Source organism: Diplotaxodon limnothrissa, linkage group LG3, assembly GCF_057381915.1.
Source record: "Diplotaxodon limnothrissa isolate DT_005_m linkage group LG3, D_limnothrissa_male_GT1.1, whole genome shotgun sequence".
Lineage (NCBI taxonomy): Eukaryota > Metazoa > Chordata > Actinopteri > Cichliformes > Cichlidae > Diplotaxodon > Diplotaxodon limnothrissa.
Genome location: NC_140598.1, coordinates 49584897 through 49597601, shown reverse-complemented (window position 1 = coordinate 49597601; position 12705 = coordinate 49584897). Strand labels below are relative to the sequence as shown.

At 40.0% G+C, this 12705-nt stretch overlaps 2 protein-coding genes across 2 annotated transcripts; one reads left to right on the top strand and one right to left on the bottom strand.

The window, feature by feature from the left end:
• Nucleotides 1-2328: 2328 nt before the first annotated feature.
• On the bottom strand, nt 2329-3718 carry LOC146636402 (TOG array regulator of axonemal microtubules protein 2-like). Its single transcript, XM_085350805.1, has 5 exons — nt 3667-3718; nt 3157-3262; nt 2819-3057; nt 2568-2723; nt 2329-2470 (listed from the first exon to the last, which is right to left on the bottom strand). The coding sequence occupies exons 3-5, from the start codon at nt 2977-2979 to the stop codon at nt 2329-2331; spliced, it is 459 nt and encodes a 152-aa protein (XP_085206931.1). The 5' UTR covers nt 2980-3057; nt 3157-3262; nt 3667-3718.
• Nucleotides 3719-9174: 5456 nt separating this feature from the next.
• LOC146636401 (thioredoxin-like) lies at nt 9175-12306 on the top strand. Its single transcript, XM_085350804.1, has 5 exons — nt 9175-9209; nt 10479-10583; nt 10916-10981; nt 11501-11566; nt 12135-12306. Exons 1-5 carry the CDS (start codon nt 9186-9188, stop codon nt 12195-12197), a joined length of 324 nt encoding a protein of 107 aa, XP_085206930.1. The 5' UTR covers nt 9175-9185; the 3' UTR covers nt 12198-12306.
• Nucleotides 12307-12705: the final 399 nt, after the last annotated feature.

The following is a 12705-nucleotide window of genomic DNA, read 5'->3' as shown; positions in this document are numbered from 1 at the left end:
GAGCACCACAGAGCTTTTGAGCTCAGCCCAGTATCCACAAGAATATTCACTCTGTGAACTCCTTGATACTTATCCATTGGTTGGCTATGAGATTGGATCAGTCCACATTGTGACTTTAAAAAGGCATATAGAAATAAAAGGTGTTCATATAAGTGTAATAGGTTCAGTCGCATGTATTTCATTAAATAAATTCTTCTTTTTTATGTCTGATCTTTATAACTTTGAGTATTGGGTATGGATAGCTTTATGAAAACTAAACTGAAAGGATTCTTTCTGAATGTCTGATATGTAATTCTTTTTTGCCTACAGAGTTCCATGGTCCTAAAGACTGTTTTGGCTGACGGAACCTGTCGAAGGCTCACTCTCTAATGGAGCGCCTGAATCAAGTGAGGATCTCATTGTTGAAGTCAAGAGACAGTGTTGTCTTCAGGGCAGTTTCAGACTTCAGTTTATGGATTTCTTGTTTGGGAATGAGTTTCTTAACCTTACCTCAGTTTCAGAAGTAGCAGACAAAGGGACTCTTAAAGCTATTGAAATGCCAAAGCCCACCACATGGACATAAAAAAGAGTAACAGAGTTGGTGAAACTCAAGATGGAAAAGACTTTTTCATACAGAAGACATGAACTTTATTCTTTCATGAGGTATTTATAAGTTTCTCATTGTTCACAGCCATTGACATGTCGAAGAGGTCAACACGTGAGGAGCGGTTCGAAATTGTGTTGATATCTGGTGAACACAGTAACCGGGTCATTGCAGCAGATTTCAATGCAAGACATCCTACGAGACCACCCATCTCCCATGCTACAGTTAACAAACTGTTTGCTAAGTTTTGTGAAACTGGTTCAGTGTTGGATTTGCCAAAATGTGGACACAAGAAAACTGTCACTAATGAGGAAACATCAGTGGCTGTCCTAGCTTCATTCAGCAAGAGCCCACAGCGTAGCACTTACCGCATGTCACTGGAGAGTGGCATTAGTCGAACATCCCTTCGGCGGATATTAGCTACTCACAAATGGCACCCTTACAAACTAAGGGCACAGGGCTGTGGCTCCCCACACTCCCTAGCAGATCATTACATGGAGAAACTTTTGGAATGCAAGCATGCTGATCCACACAGGTATGCACACAGGTGTACACATGGGTATTCACAGACGCGGACTACAGCTTTCTTGGCTGCTGCCTCAAAGCACACTGTGCGCTGTCTATCTTGCGTGCTGCACAATATCGTTTATTATTTAGTAACTATTGATATCTATGACTAGCTAGTTTATTGTGATGGTGCTTTTTTTTTCTATTATTATGTTGCTCTTTGTTGTTTGCTGTCTCCTCTGTTTTTTTTCTCTCCATACAGGTGACCCAGGAGTTTTTGGGTTTTTTTGGTTTTTTTTGTTTGTTTGTTTTTTTTTTTCTCTTCCCCCCCTTCTCACCGTCTCTTCGCCCCTTTGGTTTTCTTTCTTTCTCTCCCCCTCTTTCTTTCATTCTTTCCCCCTGTCCTATCCCACAGTTATGTCTGTCCCGTTTGCAACTGAAAATAAAATAAATTCATAATTATAATAAAGGTCAATCAAATGGACCAATATGGCAAGGCCATGATGATCCACTTGGTAAAATAAATCCGCTTGGCATCTTTCTTGGCCTCAAGACAACAATTCTGATGGCTATAGATCCAAACGGGACAAAAAAACAAAAAACAAAAAACAAACTAAGGGCAAACTACACTGATTAGCAGCGGCATAGGCACACTTAAAATTTCTTCTGAAATTTTCGCTTTCTAGTATTTATTTAATATTTCTTTATGTTATAAAAATGACTTTGAATCCTGATAAAAATGCAAAATCATGGGTTAAAAATGAAAACAAGAGAACTAAGAATGTATTAATATTTGTTGACAGAAAAACAGAAACTGTATATGTGCAACCAAAGTGCCATTTTAATTCAGATGAAAAAAAAGGGATTTATTCATTCATTGTCCATTCAGGATCTTAAAAATGTGATAATAATAATGAAATAATACAAATAATGTAATAATAAGAATGATGTAATAATAATTAATGTAAATCTAAATAATATTGTCCTTCAGAGAAATAGTTTGTAGTCCTGAAGATGGAGAAGTTTACTCCTGCAGAGCGACTGGGACTGTCTGTGGTCATGATGGTTGAACCTCCAACGACTTTCCCAGCTTAGCCTCAGAGTGCTGCTGCTACTGTAGCAGCCGCTCTTCTCCTACTCGTCAGGACTTGCATTGTCACATCTGGGGATCCCAGGCCCTGCTGGAGAGGAGAGCCTAGTCTGGATGCTGACCTGCTGCCTGTAATTATTAGCCTTTTTCAGGCTCTTCTCCACAGGACGCCTGTCTTTTTCAGGCTCTTCTCCACAGGACGCCTGTCTTTTTCAGGGACAATCTTCATCCACAAATTCATAAAGTCCTTGTGAAGGGTCAGTTTCTCGATGATTGTTCGCCCATGGTACCTGTGGAAGATTACAGTTGTCATTAATCTTCATTAATTGTGTAAACTCACAGAAAATAAAACATTGATGCACTTCAAACCCATTTAAAAGTACCCACCTGGCTTCAGGTGCAGCATCCCCTGCCATTCTAGAGGCAGCAATTAGAAACCTTTCAGTGAAGCTTCCTGTTTTCAGGATGACGGCTGCTCCAAGTTTGTCAGCCAGCTGGTGCAGGTGTTGAGCCGTGCTATTCCTCACTGCAACACAGCGATGGCTGAGCAAGGACAATATTAGACACACAACTCAGTGAACATGATCTCTCTTTCATGTCTTCTAATAAAATCACTACAGCTTCTTCTCTCCTCTTACGTCAGTCCTGTGTTAAACAGAGCGCTCAGAATCCGTCCATGGCTGCAATTTTCCACCATGGCATCAAGCGCCAGATTGACCTCCTGATGAAGCAAGTTGTTGTTGGTCTGTGCAAGCTTCAGCAATAGAGCTCGGCCTGTTGTTTCAACTTCTGGGTCCATTGTTTTCTGGAGCTGAATGTAGAGCTCATCGATGGTATGTATGGCCTCACAGGCTATTGCTGAGCGTTGGTTTTTCACCTAAAATGTGAGTGAAAATCATCAGTTGAGGCTGTAGTATGCACTTGAAGGGAAACTAGCTGCATGAAACACATATAAGAAACATAAAGTGTGCAATACCTCCTCAATGAGGACCAGACACACTTCATGCAGTTTAGTCTTCAGGATGTCCGAGTGGTGCTTTGCCAGAGACTGAATAGTTTGCAACCCCTGTCTTTTCTTAATCCTGTATTTACACAACACAACATTGAACACGACTTCAGGAACACCACAAATAACACAGCGACATTATGCAGCACTGTTTCTGTGCAGTATTTAATGTCTCCTTACTACGTTTCTTACCAGTCGTCTGAAGACAGCAGACTAAAGCTGTGGGACAGGCTCTCTACAGGTGTAGCTAGAGGTGGGAGTTTGACCCTGCTCTCTCTTGGATTATTCTGACTGCACTGACTGTCTGCTTTCTTGTCTGATAATCAACGAGGTTAGTAAAAAGAAACTGTAATTTCTTCTAATTTGAAGCATTGTACATGATGCAGTGATTAATTGTTCATTAAAATCTTTTTAAAAAATCTCTTAATTTAAAGTTTGATTATTCAGCATCTTCTACAGTTACTGAGGAAAACCACTTACCGTCTATAGGGACGACTTTTGCATGGCGCAGCAGCGTCCCAGGCCGAGGTCCTCGTTTTTGCGGTATGGGAACTGTTGGAGGTTTTGGAGTCAAAGGCTTTACTGCAGTAAATGTTTTGGTTGGTACTGTGTATCCAGGTGAGGTTACAATCCCATCCTGGAAATGCTGCAGTTTTTCCAAAATAGGCCCAAATTTGTCTTTTGCTGTTAAGACTCTTATTCCACGAATGACCTTCGTGTCTGTTTAGACAAAAAATAACTAAATAACTACAAATTTACATCTTACAAAAACAACAATAAACATTTTTCTTCCTGATTTTTTTTCTTCAAAAAAGCATATAAAATGAATGGACAGCAAGAATATGTGTAATTTAGCATTAAAATAGATAATCTACAGTGTCAAATTTTAAAATCTAAACTAACTGATTAACAGCAGGTGTAACCACTAAAGATAAGCATCACCTTTGAACCGACCTGCTCCTGAATGTTGAGCAGAGAAAACAGGCAATTGCGATGGACAAGCTGCTCGAGGAGGTGGAGGAACTGGAGTGAGTGGTGTCATCTCAACAGGACTAACAATGAAAGGAATGGCCCTCAGTTCACTTGGTGTGTGTGTGTCTGCAGAGCTGAGGCTACTCAGACTTCTTTCAGGGTCCTCCTGATTCCAAAAGGGGTCATCCAAACAGTTCCAGCTTCCCTGGACTATCTCTGGAGAGCCTGCGCATTGCTCAGGTAAAGGTGGGAGTTGCACAGCATAATCTCTGGGTCTCTGTGCGATATGCAATGTGTCTGCCTGTTGAAAGAACACATTTGTCTTACTGCTCTGAGCTTTGTGAAAGTCCAGGATCCTGGACTCTGTGGTGAAGCGCTGACAGTTGCTCTGTCTACAGTGACTTACACAAAAATTACACTGTGCAAAGCAGCAAAATATAACACATCTCTCAGAAACATTTACATTTGATCAGCAGACAAGTCAAGAATGAGTATGTTTAGTTACTTACATCTCCACCTGTGCGTTTTCTCTGAATCAAATCTTGAAAGCCATGGAAAAAGTTACCTGATGTATTTTCAGACATGCCTGAGATAAAAAGTGAACAAATAGTTTAGAAACAAAAAGTTTGTGAGTGCTGCTCAGTGTTTGAGTGACAAGTTCTAACTCAGCTGCTCAGTAAAACAGTTATGATGATGTCATATGGAACTCACAGAGCATTTTTTGAAAATATTCATATATATACACTATTTTGTGTTTTTACAAAAATATCAGACATGTCTAAATCAAAGGCAGCTTATGATCTCTAATTATGATCTTTAATCAACAAATTTAAATAGATGTCCTAATCACAGCTTCTAAAACTAGACAACACTATACTGATAAATTTATATAAAACAGCAAAAAGGAGATAAAAGCACTGTCATAAATAGAGAAATAAGTACAGTAAATAAATAAATACAGTTTTTAAAAAATACAGAAAAAAACGTGTCATTTGCTACAACAACAACAACGACAACAAAATAGCAGCTTGGACAAAGGTGTTTCTTCAAGCTTCGCCTCCATTTAGGGGCTGCAAACCTCTGTCCCAAAGGAAGAAGCTGAAATCCTCCAATAAGGGGTGGGAGTCCTTTAAAGTAGAGTAACTCATCCTCTACAACTGCCTAGTATTCAAGGACTCTATGTTAAAAGGCTAGGTGGCCTTGCGCAGGTACCTTTTATGCTTTTTGCTATTTTACACACAAAATCTATGCCATTGCTATAAAATGCTGTTGCTGAATCTTAATTCAGTCAAGTTGTGATTTTAAACTTTGTGCCCGAGGAACATTAAAAAGCGTTAATGTTAACGTAACAGGTTAATGTATGCGTGTAATAAAGAAAAAGAAAAAGAAAATACCAACGAGAGAAAGAAAATGATGAAAGCAAAGAAAATAAAAGTGTGGAAGTGTGAGTGAGAAATTGTCTCCGACTGGGGGAAGCAGTGACGCTACAGGTCACCTTCTTCCCCTGCTGGACACAAAAAGAAAACATAATTTGGTGTGTGGTGGATGAAAATAATTAATAACAACATGAAGAAGGTTTTTGTGTTTGCGGTTAAAAAACAAATAAAATTTCACCTTTGGGGTTTAAAGTCAGTAGAGTTCATAACGAAATAAGCAGAGATGTGTTGCTTTAGGAGTGATGAAAACATATGCAGTCACAGTAACTAATGAAAGTCTCTCAGTCTGTCGTTTACAGGTGGGGAACGGAACTGGATCAATTCTCCACGGGCAGCAGTCGGAAGAAAATTATAGGCTGAAATCATTAGAAACAAAATAGAAACACCCAGCCAGAATTTTTGGCTGAATTGTTTTGCAGCTTCCCGTCCTCATCCTGAACAAGCAAGCTCCAAGGAAGCTGATCTCTCCCTGAAGACACCGAGTGCAGTTTCAGAAGCACGAGCATGAACATCAACAGTGGACAGGAGTCCAAGAGACAATATCAGAGTTCTGAGCAGAGAGGTCCAGCAGCGCTGTGGGCAAACGGCATCAGAAAGAGAAGAACCACCATCTAGATTGGATGGATGGAGATGCGTTTCCAGCCAGCTGCAACCTCACTGTGTGTGAAGGACTTTTGAGAAGACTGTCTGAGTTTGACATTTGCCATGTTTGGAGTGAGATGGCAATGAAAGAGACAGTGGGACAAAGAGAGACACGGGACAAAGCTGAAGAAAACTGACTGCCATTGGACTGAAAAGTGGGAGAGAAAGGAGCAGAAGAGGGCTGAGGCTGCTGTTTTAGTGTGGGCAATCAAATTAGGTTAAGGAATCCGGGGAGACAAACGACTGCCTGGAAGTGGAGGATTGACACAGTGTCCAGACCACCACAAAAGGTAGAGGAAGACAAGCACTGAGGTATGCAAGTGTACTGTTAGAAAAATGGAAAGTGACACCACACATGCAGCTAATATGCACCAGAGATAACATAAAATTATACATAAAGTGTTACACATTAAAAGAGGGCATTTGTAGGAGGGGTTAACAATACTCAGCGTGGTTGCCGATGGTAACCTGCAAGCATTTAGGGTTTAGCTGTGCCTGACTATGACAGAGTTTTTCATTTAGATGTTTCTGAAACAAACTTTGGAGTGAACGGAGTTTTGTTTCAGAAAAAAGGGGGAAGGTACATGAAAGGATACATAAAAACAGAAAATGTATTAACCCGACTAACACACACACACACACACACACACACACACACACACACACACACACGTAATGAAGTAATGCAATTCATTAGGATTGGCTCATTAGGATCAAACACAATTTTAAGTAGGCAATACTGTTACCATCATCCTGTCTGGTTTAGTGAGTGGGTTGAGAACTGATACATAGACGACGGAATTAGTATTATTTTGGGGAACATGATAGCAGGGTGAACAGAATCCTGCAGCCAGAGTTTAAATGAGTGAAACTAGCAGATTTTTGTTTTGTTTTGTTTTGGGTTTCTGAAGTATGGGGAAGGTTTTACCATGGCACCAAGTTTTAGAGTTGGTATTTTTATTTTTTTATTTTTATTTTTTTCACTTATAAGAGAAATAATATTCGGTGACAAGTCCTAAGGCTTATTTTTTATTTAATTTTGTTTTAAAGCTTTATTTTTGATTTTTGATTTTATTTTGATAAAATAAATTTTGGCAGTAAGAGTGATTTAATGATTGGAGAAATCCTGAACATGATACTTGTCTGTTGTGATGAATACTTTCTCACTCTCATGATCTATAGTTGGTTGTGAATAAGATGTTTGATTTAACAGATTTGTTTTCCAGGATACAGGTTGCAGGTGGAGCAAATGAGCTTAACATGTAACTGCTGACTAACGTTTTTACACAGGGTTACAGGTTGGCGGAAGATTGTTTTAGGGAGAAGGTGTAACGTTCTTGTTCAGGTCTCAGTGGGGAGTTGACACATGGCAGAAGCTAGGTGCAAGAGGAGGGTCATTTTAATTTGTAGGTGTCGTGAGGTGCCATGACGAGACGTGAGTGAGGAAGGGCGCCTACAGGATGGAAGCGGAGGCCAGGATAGAGGCTTGAGGAGGATCAGTGATCATCTTGAGGAACAGCAGAAATGGTACAGGCGGCTGTGCTACTGAGCTTCCAGAAGACTGAGAGGAGTCTTCTTACAGCAACGTTTTAAATAAAATGAGAGATTCATCATGGACATTGAGGAAGACAACTAAGGTGTACGACGTGCTCTGCCTTAAATCTTCAGCAGCGTTGGAACATGAGAATCTGAGGGATGAAGGGAGTGTGCCAAGCTCCAGAAGTGACGGCTCGTACCACAACAGCGGTCCAGTTGAAGGGGACAGGCGAGACTTAGTTCCATTGGTCTCAATGTGCAGTAGCAGATGAGAGCTTGGTGGAGACGAGCTCATCTCTAAATAACACGGGAGGCAAAACAGAGGCAGAATAACCCTCTGACCCATGCAACGACTAACCAGTAGTCTACCTGGGAAGTTGAAGAAAGAAGAGAAGGATCGCAGAGCATCATTTCACTCAAAGAGGAGGTGGCTGAGTGGCCCGAGGAGTGAGACATTAAGAGGAATGTTGGCCTCTTCGAGGCCAAAGAGGAGGAGTGTCGGGATGAAATATTATTTTATATTCATAATCTATGTTACTATGCATAATCCTTATTATTACTGTTGCATCATTTATGATTTATCATTGTTATCATTTCATTGACACATTTATTGAAACTGGTGAGGTTATATTGAAGTCTGTATTTCAGGGGTTAGCATAAGCACATAATAATCTTTCATTGCAGGTGCAACTGTAATCATGTTATACACATATTGCATAATTAAAGGGCTGAAGCTTGGTTAAGTTAATTAATGGTTTGAAGCTACGGGCATCAATGGAGCAAAGTTCAAGCTGGAAGGATTGCTTATCTATATATATACAATTTAACAAATGTTTTCTATGATTGTTTAAGAAAGGAAATAAAGGCCGTGTGCCCTGTGCTGTGGAGTTTGCCCGGTAACAGATGAGGTAGAGGGAGGTCATGTACTTAAATTAACGACACAGACATAGCCTGTCTGGGTAAACTGATTGCAAGTGTTGTTTAAGTCTAACAAGTAGAATAAATAGATGTATCTGGAGGAACTGAAAGAGGAACTGTTCTGTTTTAGTGACGCGAGCTACTGGTCATCATAAGTATAAATATCACAACCACCTATTGTAAGGGGGGAGATGGAGCCTGATGTTTTGCAGTGCCTATCTTCACCACATATATGTGTTTTAATAAAATAATTTGTGTTGACCCACTATGGACTTTCAGTCGTATGTCTCTTCCTCAAAATTCGAACCGCGACACTCTATATACTCTAAGTACCAATACATTTGCGCTTTAGCGCATTAAAAACTCTTATTGTGTAAAATAAATACAGAGACTTCCGCTTTAACCGGGACTACTGACGGGTAACTTTAGTGTTTAAACGCGTGGGGCGTCTGCTGGCACTTTGTTCTGTCCGAGGCACGTTCATCAGCTGGTATCATGGTTCACGAAGTGAAAGATCTGGTAAGTTTGTCTTTTTTGTTGTTTTCTGTGCCTCTCTCCCTTATATGGTGAGAGGCGCATTCCTAATAAGTGAATGGATGTTTTTACGCTCCACTGTTTTGTGTCGGAGCAGCCGCGCGCAGGTGTGCCAAAACGTGATCGTCTACCAAAAAGGGATTATCCGCATTTAAACTGCTGTAAATGACTTGTTGGCCTGCAAAATATGAAATATATGTCAAAGATATCCATGAATAATATAAATTCATCTTGAGCTACAAACAACCTTCCAGTCACGCGTTAGAAGCCGCAATCGTCTCTGGTGAAGTGGCACCCTTTATTTATCTAGTTAAAAGTTCTCACTGATATTAAAATGTCTTTTTAAAGAAAGATCTGGACAAGAGGGCAGCAGAAATCGCAGCAAATATAACAATAGTTATATAAAGAAGGTTTTAATTGGCCAAAAGGAAATATACACGAAAAACTGATTTTACATATAGCACTTTAATAACCTGTTCACTAAAGTCTATTCATCAATATAAGTCAATACGTTACACATAAACCCTCGCCCCATCGAAACATTAGAAATCACCTTTTGGGAGACAATCAGTTCTTCACACAACACCTGTGCTCCACACGCGGCCATAAGTGTACACGTTGTTTAGGTAAATTTCCAGGAAAGGCAGGCAGTCTTCCCGAACCCTGTTGTAACTGATTGTATTGCATTTGTACGGAAATAAACTTTACAAAGGTCAGCGGATCACAGCATCACCAGATCAGTGACTCTTACATGCAGCCATCAAAGGCCATCCTGAGCAGGGAATCCCTCGGTTAGCAGGGCTGGACTAGTAAACTGGCATCCCGCCCTACAAAGCACCGGCAACTGCCCATCCATTAATTTTCATCACTAACACTGGATTGCACAATCAAAACTCCTAATGCAATCGGGACTTTCCCAGCCTTCCCTGCGCGCTCACGCAGCTTGCAGAACAGAATTTAGCGTGGAAGAAGTGGTTGATACAAGTGGACAAACAAAACTTATAGGATGGAGCTGAAAAGCTGAGAGAGAGAAAGAAATTGGAAATAGATGCAGCAAAACGTGTCAAGTGAACCAACATGTGAACTGTCGTGGCTGCAGCTGCACCGTCAACAGTAGCACCAGCAACAAGTATGAACAAGCCCTCAGTCAGAAGAGGCTGCTGCTGTTAGCTCTGTTGCAGTTCATTTGAGCATGTTTCAGTCTCTACCATTTACCCATCCAAAAAATCATGTCTTTTCTATTTCTCTCTGTAGGATGAGTTCCAGAAAATTCTGAATGAAGCTGGAGACAAGCTGGTGGTGGTGGACTTCACAGCCGAGTGGTGTGGCCCCTGCCAAATGATGGCCCCAATTTTTTGTGTATGTGATGTTAAATTTAAAATCACGTTATTTATTTATTTATTTTTTTAGCTTATTGCCTCATGAGCTTTTGCATGTCCAAAATTCATGAGAATCTCAAGTTTCATTCTGTCCCTCACACATTACAATAACTTTAGTCAGAGTAACCTATAGTACTGATGCTCTAGCCCCCCATTTGACATTATGCAGAGCTTCATTGTGATCCCCATGCAACTGCAGCAATGTGACAATTAAATAAGAGAACCTATTCACAAGGATGAAAACTCTTGTGATGTCGCAGAAGATGTAGTGTGCGTGCTCTCGTGTCGACTCAGTGATCTTCCCTCCTGCAGGAGATGTCACAGGAGCCTGTCAACGCAAACGTGATTTTCCTGAAGGTGGACGCGACTGATGGCAGGGTAAGCCCGTGTTTGACTTGGAAGCCAGGAGAAGCAGTAGGATTACTTCATCTGCTGCTGAACCCACTTTAGCTTCCCTTGTGTGGATTTATTTTATTTCTGTTTTCATGTCATTGCATGAAAATAAAAGTCATAGGTTTCTAGCTTAGTTAAACATTTATTTTTCTCTTGGAAGAACTCCTAGCTGACTCATGTGACCATCTGTCAGCAACTGCTTTGGTGCGGATTAAACAACACAGACTGTAATGCAACAAGCTTTCACTCTGCACAACTGGCAACACTGAAGTCTGAAGGAGAGACTGTCTGATGTAGACAGGCTCTTGGGTAACCTATAATTAATATGCATAAAAGCTGCAGAAGCCTGTGTTTTTCACAATATTTTTAATGTATTTATTTGCACATGTTTTGGCCTCTCGCCACATCTACAGCTGCCCAAGGTGGTCTGAAGCGGCCGTAGTCAGTGGCGATCAGTGTTGATGACCCGGTCAGCTCATCTGATATCGTTGCGTTGTCTTTCAGGATGTGAAGTCATTCTATAATGTCACCCGCATGCCTGCATTTCACTTTTACAAGAATAACCAGAAGGTAAGGTAAAGTGCCCTATGTAGCTGGATGGAGATGTTTAGCATGTAGTAAATTTGAGCCTGGAAACAATGAGCCTTGTGCAATGACTATTATAATCTCAGTATTATTTTCAACTGGCACATATAAGATCAATGTTGCCCTAAGGATTCCCTCTTAATCTTGCACAGAAAACCTCTAAAGGCAGATCATACATGAATCATTTAATATTTTCTAATGGCTTAAACGGCAAAGCAAATATCCTTTCCAACCAATGGAGGCAAGCTTGAAGCCATACCTCCATTCAGATTCAAGACTCAAGATTCAAGAGCTTTATTGTCAATACAGTAGTATACACAGTACACAGTGTACTGAAATGCTGTTTCACCCTAGGCTCCCCATGGTGCATTTATAAATATATAAAGGATATATGGTCTCAGGATTAAAGAAACTGAGTTAAATCACATTTAAGTCAAGGTTTGGGTTGTTAGTGATAAGCCGATTGTGTCCTATTTTACAATTCATTGAGGATAAATGGAAAATTATGTCATTTTTTACATGCCATTTTTAACTCAATGTCCTCCTCTTTCAGGTGTATGAGTTCACCGGTGCTGATGAAGCTCAACTACATCAAAAAGTGAGAGAGCTCAGATGAGATGTCCCACCAAAAACAAAATCTGCCTCACATATCTTTGATATTACTGTGTTACTCATGACAATGAAGTCTATCCCACACAGTCAATAATACATCCACATATCTTGTAACAGACCAAACAACTGTTATCTCATGTTAGACGAATGTGTTTTATTTTATTATATTTCTTTCTTGTTTGTCTGTACAAATACGTGTGTGTGTGTGTGTGTGTATATCTACACATATATTCGTATTCGTAAATGAAAATACATGTAGACGAGTATATATTGGGTTTTTTTGTTTGTTTTATTATGTCTGAAATAAATAAAGATACAAATACAAATACAAATGTCCCTGTCTTAACTGGCTGCAATATGAAACCGCTCAATACTTTTAATTCCGTTTTTAATGACAGTTTGGCTGTGATCCTGAATTACTTTGTATGTTTTGTGTTCAAAAAGTTTAATAAATGAATTATGAATGGATTGGTATTTTGTACTTTGATAAAAATGTCAGAATAGTACAAGTA